At 37.8% G+C, this 14354-nt stretch overlaps 1 protein-coding gene across 19 annotated transcripts in view; it reads right to left on the reverse strand.

Moving 5' to 3' along the window:
* The window catches only part of LOC127427958 (calcium-dependent secretion activator 1), a 167003-nt gene that overhangs the window by 9290 nt on the left and 143359 nt on the right, over positions 1 to 14354 (reverse strand). For 12 of the 19 annotated variants that reach the window (XM_051675951.1, XM_051675941.1, XM_051675938.1 and 9 more), the window contains 6 exons: positions 12450 to 12597; positions 12109 to 12123; positions 11672 to 11746; positions 11274 to 11357; positions 10616 to 10648; positions 9367 to 9474 (listed from right to left, as the gene is read on the reverse strand). In XM_051675951.1, the coding sequence (XP_051531911.1) occupies positions 9367 to 9474; positions 10616 to 10648; positions 11274 to 11357; positions 11672 to 11746; positions 12109 to 12123; positions 12450 to 12597 (463 nt within the window). The remainder of the gene's footprint in view (positions 1 to 9366; positions 9475 to 10615; positions 10649 to 11273; positions 11358 to 11671; positions 11747 to 12108; positions 12124 to 12449; positions 12598 to 14354) is intronic. The other 7 variants (XM_051675935.1, XM_051675952.1, XM_051675942.1 and 4 more) reach the window with 1 other exon arrangement.

Here is a 14354-nt window from a genome sequence, read left to right on the forward strand (position 1 = left end):
ACCAGACATGCACACATGCGAAAAAGCCGCGCTCCTAAGCTTGTGTTCACACTCTCATCTTTGACATGTTACAGGAAGCCATTGCGCCTAGCAGGGGGGCAACAAACAGAATTCAGTGTAAGGTTACACACCCATCCACCCCCGTCACGGACGAATGCACACACACACTCACTCGTGACTCTCTTTTATCAAACCCTAAAACACCTGAAGGCTAGCAGCTCCTACAGGAGGGATAGAAAAAAGAAAGAGCTGCTAAGGGCTGAGTTTGAAAAAAAAAAAACCACACTCTTACAAAAGCAGGAATGCCGAGGAGGGGGCGGAGGTCTCTGTGGGGGGTACGGGGGGATTACAAGCAACCTGTGACTCTGCCTCTTTCTGCCCTTGCTGGTGGTAGTGGCTCTATGTGTGTGTGGATGTGTGTGACTAGACCTGCTCTCTGAGGCCTAGGCTGTTTGAGAAGTGCTCCTGCTGGGACCCAGCTGTGTCTACAATTAGCAGTAGGGATGGAATGATGATGGTTTGTAGCGCTGATGTTAATGCAAAGTGACAGCTTGGCAGAGAGGAAAACAGAATGAGAGAGCGAAAGCAAGGCTGTCGCTCCTTGACTCCACAGTGCAATACTTTCTCTGCCTTCCCGTCAAACCTATCCTATCCCTTCTCGCTTGATGAGAAACACAAAAATCCATTAGCGAGCGAGTGAAAGAGTAGGAATGGGATCGAACGTCCAACCTTTCTCTCTCCACTCAGAGACGAGCATCTGTGTGTCTTTGTCTCTGGTTAATAGAGCCGTCTGCGTGCTCTCTCTAAGGCCAGCAGGTTGTAGGGCACTCGTCCTTCTCACTGGCCAGGCGAGTGAATCAGGCCCCTCACCAGGCAAGAGAGGGAGGCCCCGGGGGCTGAGGAGTCTTTAAATCTGACTACAAGACATTATGGACTTAGGACAAAAGGCTGGGGTAATCCTACCTGCTTGCTGTTCATGGCTGCCATTGGCCTGTTATTGTTTGCCTCATCCCTCCTGAGAGGAGGTCCATTGATGACTGAACTCAATTACCATGGTAACTCACACCGGTGACCCCACGCCTCCCGGCGCTCGCTATCTCTCCGCCGCGGGACCCCACAACCTCACGGACAAACTTTATGTAGGAAATACACGACCCTAAACGTGGTCCTCTGACACGCTGCTGTGTTAGCATTCTTTCTCTTTCTCTCTCCAGAAATAGGTGTTCTGAATGGCGGGATTGAAAATAAAGTTTTGAGACTCAGCAAGCGCACGGGCTTCAAACTGCTTGCGATTGTGTTCTGGATACAAAGAGAACCCAGCTCAGGATTTATATGCTTCACTTGATCCTTAAGTGGAACAAGCTCTCACTGTTTCTGTGCAAGCTCTGCTACACTTTTAAGTATCTCCAATTATTTAATCTCCTTTTTTTGTGCCAAAAGACAAAGAAATACCATTTGGTCAAATCAGCATTATGTGTAGCAATTTCTTTACACAGGCACCAAATTATCAAATTCTGTCAAAAGCTGAAGTGTTCTAATTTCAAAGCCACTGAACAGAATTGCAAAATAAACATAGTTTTCAAACCGCTTTCTTAATACGCCCACCATCTGCTGTTGATCGAACAAACATACAGTCCCGCCCCCAACTCACACCATTGGTTAAATCAATGTTGTGTCGGGCTGGACAGGTCGCTCAAAACAATCAAAATAATTTATCTATTGCCAAAAAGACACATTGTTTACAATTTTAGAGAAAGCTAACCAACAAATGGTTTACTTACAGTTGTCTCTACATATTAAGTTGGGAACTTAAGTATTTTAACACTGAAGAAGTTTATTTAAAGCTGAAATATTAAATTTATGTGCCACTAGTGTCACCATATGGAATTGCAAAGTTTTCTAACAGATTACAAGAAACTCCCCCATCTTCCATTGGTTGTACTAACAAATAATCCCACCCTAATCTCACATCATTGGCTGAGCCAGTGTTGTGGTGTCGGGCTACTCAAACAAACACAGGAATGTTTTGATAGTGCCACAAAGCCACAGTGTTACAATTTTAGGTGAAATCAACCTGCAAAGGGCTTACTTTCAGTTGGTATACTTTTGTCTGCGTATTGAACAGGGAAAAAAACAGCATAGCTGGTGACCTGTATCATCTTAACCAGCATGATCAGAAAAACCATACTGGTCTACCAGCTTCACCGGTTAAGTTTTGCTGGTCAACAACATGGCTGTGCTGGTCCACCAGCTAGACCAGCACCAAACCAACACTTACCAGCATAAAACAGCCTAGACCAGCATAGGAATTGCTGGTTGAGCTGTTCTTTTCAGCAGGGACAAAAAATAAGTTAAACATTAAACAAAAAAACACATATCAGCTTTAAGTCTTTAAATGTATGCATTTTCCATGGGGAAATACTAGTGCTTATACATGTCTGTCAACTAAACTACCAACAGTGTCCAAACAGGGTTCTTCTTTAGAAAAACAAGCTTGGAAAGAAAGGAGCTGTGATCGTGTCATTTAGTAAACACACAATGAAGGAAAAAGGGGTGTGGGATAAAAAAGGAATGGGAGAGAAAGGGGAGAGAGAAAGAGTTTGGTCCCAGGGCAAAGTGAGCCATTTTGCTCACAAAGGAACGCTTAGGGGAGGATTGAGCCGAGCAGGAATGAGAAGCATAACACTTGTGGGGTTTGGCCTCAATGGGGGGAACGAAATGGAATAAACCAGCGAGCACTTGAGAGCCCTGCAGTGCACCTGAATGGATAAAGGGAGGGAGGAGGGCGGAGGGGGGAGCGCAGAAGGTGAATGGCCTGCTTTTGGGACCAATTTGTTTCTTTTCACCCTTTTCCACAGCCTCTGTGCTGACAGATGTACAAAGGCGGACCCGCGCTGAGCCTCTCGTATACATGAACCCGCTAGCAGATGTCACTTTTATCAGACAAGTTAATCAAACAAATGCCACCATACCTCACTTATATGTCACGGAGAGCGCTAGAGATGGAGAGAGCCAATGGACTTCCAAAAGAACCAGCTTAGAGCCAAGACACTCAAAATACACTTCTATGATTCAATTAGCTGTACATTTACTTTTCTAAAATCTTTAGTCATTAGTGTTGCTGCTATGGGTCTATTTAAATTAGCCTTATGCCTCAATGAAAAAAGAAAACACCTCGGCCTCCATAATTATCAGAAACCTAAAACTTTAACATCTGCCCTGCATTTGGAAATAGCCAAACCCATTCTATGTCTTTTTTTCCAATTGGTTTACCTCTAAAACTAAAAGGATTAACTGGGGAGAAAAACAATAAGCGTGCATCAGCCTCCTATATTGTATGATTACTGAAATGCAATATAGAGGCTTGACTGACATAAATAAAACAACACATTTTTGTTTGTTGTTCTGTTTTTCATGATCAAACCTAAAAAAATATTTTCAAAATAAAATTGCTGTGATAAAAACCTTTTTGAACAACTATAGGGTTGAATAAATAGGGATTATTATTTTTTTTTTTTTAAGTTTTTCCCCCACGCTTGTTCTATTCTGCATGTTTGTAGATTGTAGTGTTCTTTTGTTTCCAAATGAAATGAAGAATACATAAAGAAGAAAACAATATTGGTTTTCATTTTTTTTTTTTTTTTTGCCTCTGTATGCAAATTAATCACTTCTGAAATCAAACTCTTGTTTTCGGCCAGCCTTTTCCTACACCATAGAATGCATGGCATTGACACTGCGTTCTAGCTAAAGTTGATTAAATTGTTCACTTGGGTCAGCTGGATCTGCAAGTGGTTAAGTGTCCCAGACAGTAAAGTGGTATTGCAGGTCTGTGAAATGCAACAGAAGCAGCAGTTCAATCTAAACCAGCCTTGTTTTCCAGTGTCTCTGACCCTACTTGTTCCTTGTGCTCACAGCAGCAGCACGATTAAACCGCATTAGCGGTCACCATAAAGTGCAATCTTGCCGATCTGATAACTGCCAAGGTCAACGGAAATACATCAAATCAATCAATGAGGGTAGGCCGCAATCTCCTCTACAAGCAGATTAAGTGTATAATTGACCTGTGTAATCTGCAAGTCCCTCTGCTGGCTCTCAGACATGTATGCATGCATACACACGCACTTAGCCAGGGTAGGACAGCAATATCATTGAAGCGCTGGATTTGGAGATGGCTTTTTTTAATCAATGATCTCTGTGCTCCGCCCCAATCTGACAGATGAGCCCTCACGTTAAGTACAGCTGCCTTAATCCCGCTCTCCTCAGCTGTTTTTTCAAGAACTGGCTGGCTGACAGAGTGAAATAAATTAATTTTCTCTCTCCCTCATCCCACCCCCCCCCCCCATCCCTCTCTTTCTCTCGTCCTCTGTCATGAACTTAACAAACTTTATCCATCCACTGGCACATTATTTGCCTCTTAGGCAGCTTGTATGTGGAATTTGGCCTTCTGAAAAAAGCAACATCTTCTGCAGCCAGAGAGCACAATAAACTGCCTCTAAGTTGTAGAACTCTCATTTTTATCTCAGTGTAATAGTGCAATAAACTACTTGAATATCAAACAGTTCGCAAGTAAAATTGTCTTGTGAAATGTTTTAGAAATTCTAGGTATTTTTGTGATCTAATTTGTTTTTAAATTAAGGAATTGTAAGACTATTATTTAATAAAAATATATATTCAGACAAAATGTATTAATCTGAAACTACAATTAAAGCTACAATTTTGCAAAGACAAAATTTCAAACGGAGGAATGTTTTCCAATTGCAAATTTGATCTTTTGCAATTTGATTAAGTATAATATTATATTGATATTTACTAGTTTTATTTTACTCTCTATCCTTTTTATACATGTCATCAGATTGAAATTGTATACATTTTTATTGATTATGCCCATATGCTCGATTGTTCTGTATTATGAATTGCTGTTATGAAAACAGTATACGGCCATATTTTGAATTAGTGAAACAGCAAGTATAATCTTCTTACTCTGCCTAGTGTGCCATTTCCGTCTGTGAGAAATCAGCATCCTTGACCCCAATTAACTCAAGCTTAGTGTGGGCCACATATACTTCATAATGACAAGCAGCCAAGAACTATACTACACCCACCTAACAGATCATTTCAAAGAGGATTACTTGAAACAATTGAAATATGAAAAAGGATGTACAAAGGAGAGAAGGCCATGAACAATATTCTGATTGCTGGATCCAAAATAATGATTGAAAGCAGATTTTGGCAGATTCAAACACTGGTGAAAAGGAATTTGAAACCACAAAAACTACAGTACAGCAAGACAGTTGAGGAAAGCAGACCCTGTAGATGGAATAAGGCTATTTGAGTGAAAACATTATCATATGGCATTTGCATTGTACAATAACTTAATTTTTTGGGACAAATGTTCTTTTAGATAACTCTCAGTGGCTAGTCTGACTGAAAAGTAATCTGCAGAGATTAACCACCATCAACACAACAGGCAAACGCATGCTAAAATAATATTCCGGGTTGAATAAAAATTAAGCTAAATCAACAGCATTTGTGGCATAATACTGATTATCACAAAAAAATATTTCTACCAGTCCCTCCTTTTCTTTAAAAGAAAAAAAAAATGAAGGTTACAGTGAGGCACTTACAATGGAAGCTAATGGAGCCAATTTTTGGAGGGTTTAAAGGCAGAAATGTGAAGCTTATAATTTTATAAAAGCAATTACATTAATTCTTCTGTTAAAATGTATTATTTGAGATGTAAAGTTGTTTAAACCATCGTTTTTACTGAAATTTTAGGGTTTACGGCGTTACGTCATCATGGCAAAGAAAAATCTTTAAACAGAAAAAGTTAGTAAGCAGTTGTATCACACTAAAATTGTTATTGTTGTTTTTTTTTTTTACATCTTGTGGCTTTACTTCTGAAACAGTGAGTACTGTATTTTAACATTTACGGACTGGCCCCATTCATTTCCATTGTAAGTGCCTCACTGCAACCCAGATTGTTGCTTTTTTTTTGAGAAAAGGAGGGACAAGTCTAAATTAGTATTGTGGTAATCAACATTATGCCACAAATGCTGTCGATTGAGCTTAACTTGTATTGACCCTGGAATATTCCTTTAATATACTGTGACCCCTGCAAAGCAAGCATTTATCAAGAACCATATGCAGCTGTAAAGCAGCAAAGAGTTTGGGTTCACTGATAGGGACCTGTGGTTATGAAAAATCTGTTTTTTCCTAAAACTATAACTATTTTAACATAAATATTATGTATATATTTATCTGCATCAAATGTGCTTGTTTTTTTTTTTTTTTTTAATTGGAGTAAAAAAAAATGTGGGGGGCTGCTGTTCTTTTAAACCCATTTAATTAATCGTTGTCGATTTATAATGTTCTGAACGTCTTTTTCATAATGAAACTGTAAGGGCTGTTTAAAATAGGGTGCACACAGTGGGTTTAAAACAACAACACATGGTGTTATGGCCCATTGTGGAGGATGTTATGACATCTTTAACAAGTGAAATGACAAAGTAATAAGAAAACATTAGAGCAGGTTGCCTAGAGCCCCTGTTAAAGAGTTGTGCTATTTGAATAGGTCTTTAGCATAACACTGAGGACCAATGTGCTTGTTAGGGTATGTGTTAGACAGAGAGAGCGAGATGGCGAGCGTGCACGTGTATATGCATGCACACATGTTGTCTTTTTCAACTGCCTGGTGGTGGCAGTGCTTTATGGAGGCCCAACCACTTCAGCGTGGTGGAGAGGGGAGATATGTGCCATACATGCTCATCTGAGGTTGATGGCAGTGGGGAGTGGGAGAGAAGGAGGTTGGGGAGGGCTGTGGAAGTGAAGTTCTGGCTGGCTGGCTGTGTGGATGGTTTGTAAGTGCATGTAGGAGCTGAGTCTCTGAGGACATGGGCCATGCTAGTAGATGTACAAAGGAAGATTATTTGACTCTCAATCACGCCACTTGGCATAATGTGACAAAAACAACTTGACAGAAAGGATAAGTTTCACTTTGGTTCAGGCTCAGAGAGAGGGAGAGAGCAAGAAAAGAGGTGGAACATTTTAAAAGGAAAATTAAGGAAGGAGAATGGAGAAATGGAATGAGAAAGGATGCAAAGACAAGGCAGGTGTTAATTTTTCTTGTTTGCGATTGGGTAAATGAAAGCAAATGCACAGAGCAGCTGAAAATAAGCGACACCGTCTCATTCCGAGCAAACAAAGAAAGAAAAGATAGGCACAATATTTTCAAACACCCTCAAAGAGAGGAGAAAGATAGTCAGTCTAATAAAGAGAGCTAGAAATGCCTGCTGTTACAAGATGGCATAGAACAGAGACAGCAGTTTAGCTATTACCTATTAGACACTCCAAACACTCACATACCAGAGCTTTATATGTTTAAAGCATCTCATAGTAAGACTTCTGATCCTGGGTCAGCTTTCATGCTCCATTTAATTACAAGGATATGAAAGTCAACACTGAACCAAGATCAGGATTCTTACTTGAATTTTACACATATTATACAAGGAGCCATATTCACAAAGCATTTCAGATTGGGAGCACTGTTTTCAGATCAGTTTTCCTGCTTTCGCATGAATGAATATCTGGAAACCTGATCCCAGATCAGCACTCCTATCCTGGCTTTCTTTCTGAATATAAACATAATTATTCAGCCAGACAATGCAAACAGACCTCTCCAACAACACACACTTAACAAACTGGTCTACAGATAGCACAAAGGATTATAACCAACATGATGGCCCTGGCCATCCCTTAAGACAGTGTTCTCCATTGTGTCCCCTCCCTGTTTCTTATTCAGCTCTTCTTTCTTTTGCTCAGTGTTTTCCTCATTCTTTCTTTTCTTTAAGCCTTGATCACAGTAAGCCCAAGGTTTGGAGGGCTTCTCTCTATTTGGATCTCCTTAGCGGGAGATTTACTCCAGAAATAGGGCAGTTTTCTTTGTAACACCCCCCGCCCCAACTATCAGCTGAAATGAACAAAACAATATCCTTCATACTCTATCTGTTTTAGAATAATCAATTTGTTCTATTTCTACTCTACATTTCTCTTAAACTGCCTGCCATTCTAAATAAATAAAACCTTCATAACGCAGATAGTTCTGACTCAAAATTCTGATTGGATGAGCCACGCTCGAAGCAGTTATAAATTGACTACAAACGAATCACAGACTCCTACAGTTTAGGATAATGAACTACATTACTTTGTGGAAGAAAATTGTTCTCAAAAAAAAAAAAAAAAAAAGAAAAAAAGAAAAGAAAATTAATGCAACTATTTTCTGAACATTAGTGTCTTATGTCATATTTACATTATGTTGTAGCAATTTTATAAAATCAGTAAGTGTGTGTGTTACAGTAACTTCACTTCGCGTTGTGTCTAAGAACACCCCTCTCATGGCTTATTGCTTTTATTAAAAGTCTTTAGTATATATTTATACCTTAACACAGCTATGCCTATTCGTGATTCGATTCTGTCTTTGATTGCATGTCTGTTTTAGGTGGCATTAAATGCTTAAAGAAATATTCTGGGTTCAATACAAGTGAAGTACAATTGGCAGCTTTTGTGGCATAATGATAATTATTACAAAAATAATTTTGACTTGTCACTCCTTTTATTTAAATTTTATTTTATTTTTATTTTTTTTTAAATAATCTGTGTTAAAGTGACACTTACAATGTAAGTTAATTGGGCCAATTTTTGGAGTGTGAAGGCAGAAATGTGAAGCTCACACTTTTATAAAAGTACTTAAATTAATTCTTGTGTTTTATTTGAGTTGTAAAGTTGTTTAAATCATCAATTTGATGGTTGTTTCAGGGTTTCAGCATTATGTTGTCATGGCAACAAAGTTGTACCATTGTAAAATTTTACACAGTAAAGGTTAGTTAGCGGCTTTATCACACTAAAATCATGTTAACAAACACATTGTCACAACGTCTTGTGGCTATACTTTTAAAACATGTGTATATTAAAGTTTACAGATTATTTAGTGGTAATCAGCATTATGCTGCAAATGCTGTCGATTGAGCTTAACTTGTATTAAACCCGGAATATTCCTTTAAACTCAGATCTGCATGTCCCTTTGTGTGAGAACACATCTTAAGATAATCCTCCTGCAGAATTTTGCATATGTCACTAAAGACGAGCCGAGCAAAGAGAAAATGACAGCCAGAGCATTCAGAAACACACATAGCACTGCAAACCAGAGAGGAAAGGATTAAGCCAGAAAAGCAAGTACAAGAGAGAGTCAGAAAAAGAGAAACAGTTAAAAACAAAGAAAGAAGTAAGGAGAGAAATAAACTGAGTCTCAAAATGTGACCTATCCCTCCTAGCTGGCCATTATGTCACATTTTAAAGGGTGCCATTACTTACATCAAATAACCTTTCTATATACATCTCCTCATTGACCTTATCCCGCAAGACATCCTGAGAGTGGCGAACGAATGTCACATAGCTGTCTGCAACATCCATCCCAGGTTTCTGCACATGACAGAAAGAGAGAGAAAGAGAGAGAGAGAAAGAGATGCATTACTGCATAAGGTAATTTAACTGTTATACATTATCTACTGTTTGTTCTCCAAACAATGTCAACTAAAAGGATGTATTGACATACAATCTGTCACACATGGCAAAGAAGTATTTGTTGCTGTATAAATCTTTGTAGTACTAGCAAATGACGTCCCCATCAAATGTCAAATCAGATCAGAAGTGTTTTCTTTCTCATTTTCTTAGATCTCTGAGAGTCAAAACTTGATGTGTTTAAAATGAGCTGTCATTTTCAGAGTGTGGGCAAGGGAACAATGCTATTTGATTAGAAAGATTTTATTCAGACAAAAAAGCAAGTGAAACATTAAACCTAGAACAAATCATTTGGGGGTGTTTCGCCTCCCCCTGCTCGGCCCCAAAGATTTAAACACATCCTTTGCCAGCGGGGATCGGAAGGTCATCAGAATTGGTAATTGTCAGACGCTGTAAATTGAACTTACTTCACACATCTCTGGGTTCTTTCAGAGGGTGCGAATGAGCAAGTTTTTCAGACGTAATTTTATTGTGTGTATTAAGCAAACAATTACCATAGAAACAGAAGATTCTCTGACCCTCAGACTGAGAGAGAGAAAGAGGAGGCTTCCGGCATTCATTCACAGGGTTTTAATTTAAAAAGCCCTGCGTTGAGACCAAATGTGTTGGCAGTTGAAAGAAATCAGTGAAGTGATGCTGAATGCAGGACGCAACGAGTTGGACCCCGCGGCATCCTCACGACATGCTTTTGTTGCACAACACACACATCACACTGTCTGGTGTGGAGGGGAGAGCTCCACAGAGCTGACTACCCATCTAGCTCTCTCACACATTCATATGAATGGCCATTTGGGGCCAAGAGATGACCATCTGCACAGCAGACAATGGCAATTACTAGACTTATCTTTAAACTATTACAATGCATATGAAAGTAAAGAGTAACATACTCTTTAATGCATTATTTAAATTAATATGCTGATGATACAGAGTGGTTTTTCCTGTTTTATTGCTACGTAAACAGACAAATATATATATATATATATATATATATATAAAAAAAAAAAGGTGAATTTATCAACAAGTAATTGTAAATGTCACTTACAGGTACGTCCACATATTTTGAAGCAGCTTTTACCTACAAAAAAGGACATTTGAAGGAAGAATACAAGTTTACCATTTCAAAATACAATCAAAATAGTAATATAAATGTGAATATATTGCCTATGCAATACTGCAAAGAGGTAGATAAAACAGGAATTTAAAAATCATTATTTTGCAAAGGACAAAAAAAAAAAAAAAAATACTTTTCAAAGGTATTTGGTTTGTTTGAAATTCTTTATTTTGGAATTACGAAAAACTATTTTCTTTAAAATCTTAATTGTATTTGTGTGTTGTAAACAAAAATGAATCACCAAAAACACAAGAAGATGAATGTGAAAGTGAAAGTTAAAGTGGAGATTGACTGAGCAGGGAGGAGAATATATAATAAAAGAACTTAAATATCAATCTGTTTTTCAGCCACACCTATCACATTACTTCTGAAGACACTTATTTAACCACTGGAGTCTTATGGATTACTTTTATGTTGATTTTTGGAGCTTCAAAATTTTGGCCCTCATTCACTTGCATTGTATGGATCAAAACAGCTGAGAAATTCTTCTAAAAATCTTCATTTGAGTTCAGCAGATGAAAGAAAGTCATACACATCTGGGATGGCATAAGGGTGAGTAAATGATGAGAAAATTTTCATTTGTCCTTACTGTAAATGACAGGAAGGAGGAAAACAGCGTGCCTTCATCATAACGTGACAACTTTGCCAGAACGCTCTCTAGAATTACAACAAACTGAAAACACAGAAAAAAACAAAAACAATAATGAGAACACATTGCTCCTTAAAATGGAACAAATTCAAATGCTTGTGAAATTATCAGAATTTATCAAACACCAAAACAACCATTGTAATTAAGATTGCATGTATTTTATCATATGAATTTGAATTTCAACTCAAGAGAGGTATAAATAGAGAATGAACACACAAATATACATTAGGAAAGTATTATTTTACAAAACTAAAGTCTGCTTCAACTTTTATTAAACTCGTTGTGACGAGGTAATTTTATGAAAAACACAAATATATTTTTTCCCCTCATAATGGTACCTTTGCCACGAGTAAAGTAATCATTTCTTTCACCATCTCCTCTATGAGATTGTCAATTTGTGAGTGGTACTGTCTCTGGAAAAGAAAAAAAAAACATAATCAGTAATAATTGCAACAAGGTCACATTTCGTGTCGCTCTGAGATGTTTAGGGGTGCTATGTGGGATAATCTGCACAAACTGAATCCCTTTGTCTCTTCATTCAGCTCATAAAGGACGTCTGGGTAATTAATTCAGTTCTGATCATTACCTGTCTCAAGATGGTACGGATATGAGATGTCTCACTTCTAGCACATGTATATTCAGAAGCAGCTATCACATATGGTAATATAATCAAAACAATTTAAGTGTCAGAGGACTGAGGGAAACTGCTAGGATTGTTAATTATACCTTTGGGACATAAAGGTGAGAATTCAATTGAATTGTTAGCCATACTCACCATTTCTCTAACAAACTTTCACAAGATTGAGAAAAGGGATGAAAAGAAAGATACAGCAGACAAGGTGACAGTGACAATTAGAGAGCAACAGAGAGAAAAAGAAAAGAAAAGGTCTCATTCCAGCACAGAGTCAAACTAAATTAAAATTCAGAAACAATGCAAAATTGCCATGCCGGTGATTCATTCACGTTGTATGACACATAATTGGTACAGAACAATGATGTACATAGCACATTATGTTTTACTGGAAATTGTGTATATTTGCAATGATGAGGAAGAGAGAAGCAGAGAGTGAGAAAATGAGAAGTGTGAGGGAAATTTTAATTGTCTGTATTCTCTACCTCTTGGCTGAGCTCCATGGCACATAGTTTGGCAGACTGAGCCTTTGCGTCCACCATGACATTGAACATGGTGCATATGGACTGAGGGACACGGAAGTCTGTGGTGCGTGGACTCTTCTGCAACTTCAGCTCAAAGGCTGCTCTGGTTCTTAAAAAAAAAAAAAAAAAAAGCATTGTGGAGTCAATACTTGAATTGATCGCTATGTTATTTTAGAATAGGGCAGGATTATCGAGTGGATTCCTATAGTGCATGCAAAGTTCACGTAGTTTTATTTTCAACTTTGAACCCAAATCTAAGTGTTACAGACAATTCACTTAAAAATTGTGAGCTCTCTTTAGAAATTAAGCCAAACTTAACTTTGGATGGAACTAAGGTACAGTAAAGAATCAAAGTAAATTTAATCATGTTTTACTCAGTTTTCCAATAACATCTTAAAACACACATTAGGTTACATATTGTAGCCACCAATTAAGGGCCTTTAAAGCTAGTGTTCATGGAAAAACTATTAAATCAAGGGCGACAAGTAGGTAAATGCACAAATATAACTATACATATATTAAATGCATCACAATAATCTATCACAATAAAAAAATATCTCTGTGCAGATTGCAGTGTAAGTGGAGGAGAGGATTTTCCAAATCAGCAAATTACCATGACATTAATTGCAACAGTTTCTCAAAGCTCTTCAAATCAAGTCTTCTTGCAACCCTCTTCATTCACACCAAGCACATACAAAGAGCTCATCATGCCCATGGGCACTGCAGCCGTGGGGGACATGGGGGACACATCCCCCCACCCCTATAAAAAGGTGATTTTTGTCCCCTGCACTTTTCCAAGCTAAACCCATACCGAGTCCAAATTTTTTCAAGTTTTGTTACTTTGGGCTGATTGAGCGACCATCCAGCCAATCACAGGTGAGTTTCATGAGCAAAACAACCCTTACGTAATAGGCCGTCAGTCAGACATTCTAATCAACGTGGCTCCGTTAATTTCTATAAAAGATGCTTTCAACAATGCTCATTTATCCAAGTTTTTTATCGGCACTGATTTTGATCTAAATTAATAATCTTGAGATGAGGAACACACAAATGAGAGTTATTTATCGGCATATCATTCTTGATTGGCAGCATTACGTGAAATGCACTGCAGAAAAACAAAAACAAAGGACAATCCTTCTTTAAAGCACACATTGTAAATGGAGTTTATTAGTGATTAATGGGTGTTGCCGATATCCAGAGAGCAGGGTGGCCGATAGGTCGATACTAGGGATGTGCCCGAAGTCGAATACCTTATTCAGAAAGGCACGAATAATGATTTCAAATTAATAACGGATTAATCTTTCAGTGATTTCAGATCGAATGGGCACGGTCTCAACTCCGTTTTTGGTCTCTGTTAATTGTGCGAGTCTGGAGCTTATCAAGTGTAACATTAAGGCATGACATCATATACACTTTCCACTTCTTGAAATGTCTATGTTAATGTATCACACAATTCACGTGGTTCCCATGTATTCATTTATAGCTATTTGTCTTTCAAAGTTGACCACATTTATCTTCACATCAGCGATTAAGGTAATTATCTGGTTAAGGCTTTAGTCCGAAAAAAGTTAAAATGCTCCATAAAGGTTTAAATAATCCATAGAGTATTCATCTATTATGAATATTCCTCCTTATGTAAAATGAAAAAACTGAAACATGCTCTGTCTTTTTTTTGTTTGTTTTTTTTTAAACTGTGCAACCTCTGGTAAGGCGCTACATAAATCTAACATTATTATTATTATTATTTAACAAAATAATGGTGTCTTATCATAAAAATTCCTGATAAATTTATATGACATTCTCCTGTTTGTAGACTATATTGATTTTATTTGAACTTCTTTTATTGTTTGAATTTGTACTTATTAT

Source organism: Myxocyprinus asiaticus, chromosome 37, assembly GCF_019703515.2.
Source record: "Myxocyprinus asiaticus isolate MX2 ecotype Aquarium Trade chromosome 37, UBuf_Myxa_2, whole genome shotgun sequence".
Taxonomy (NCBI): domain Eukaryota; kingdom Metazoa; phylum Chordata; class Actinopteri; order Cypriniformes; family Catostomidae; genus Myxocyprinus; species Myxocyprinus asiaticus.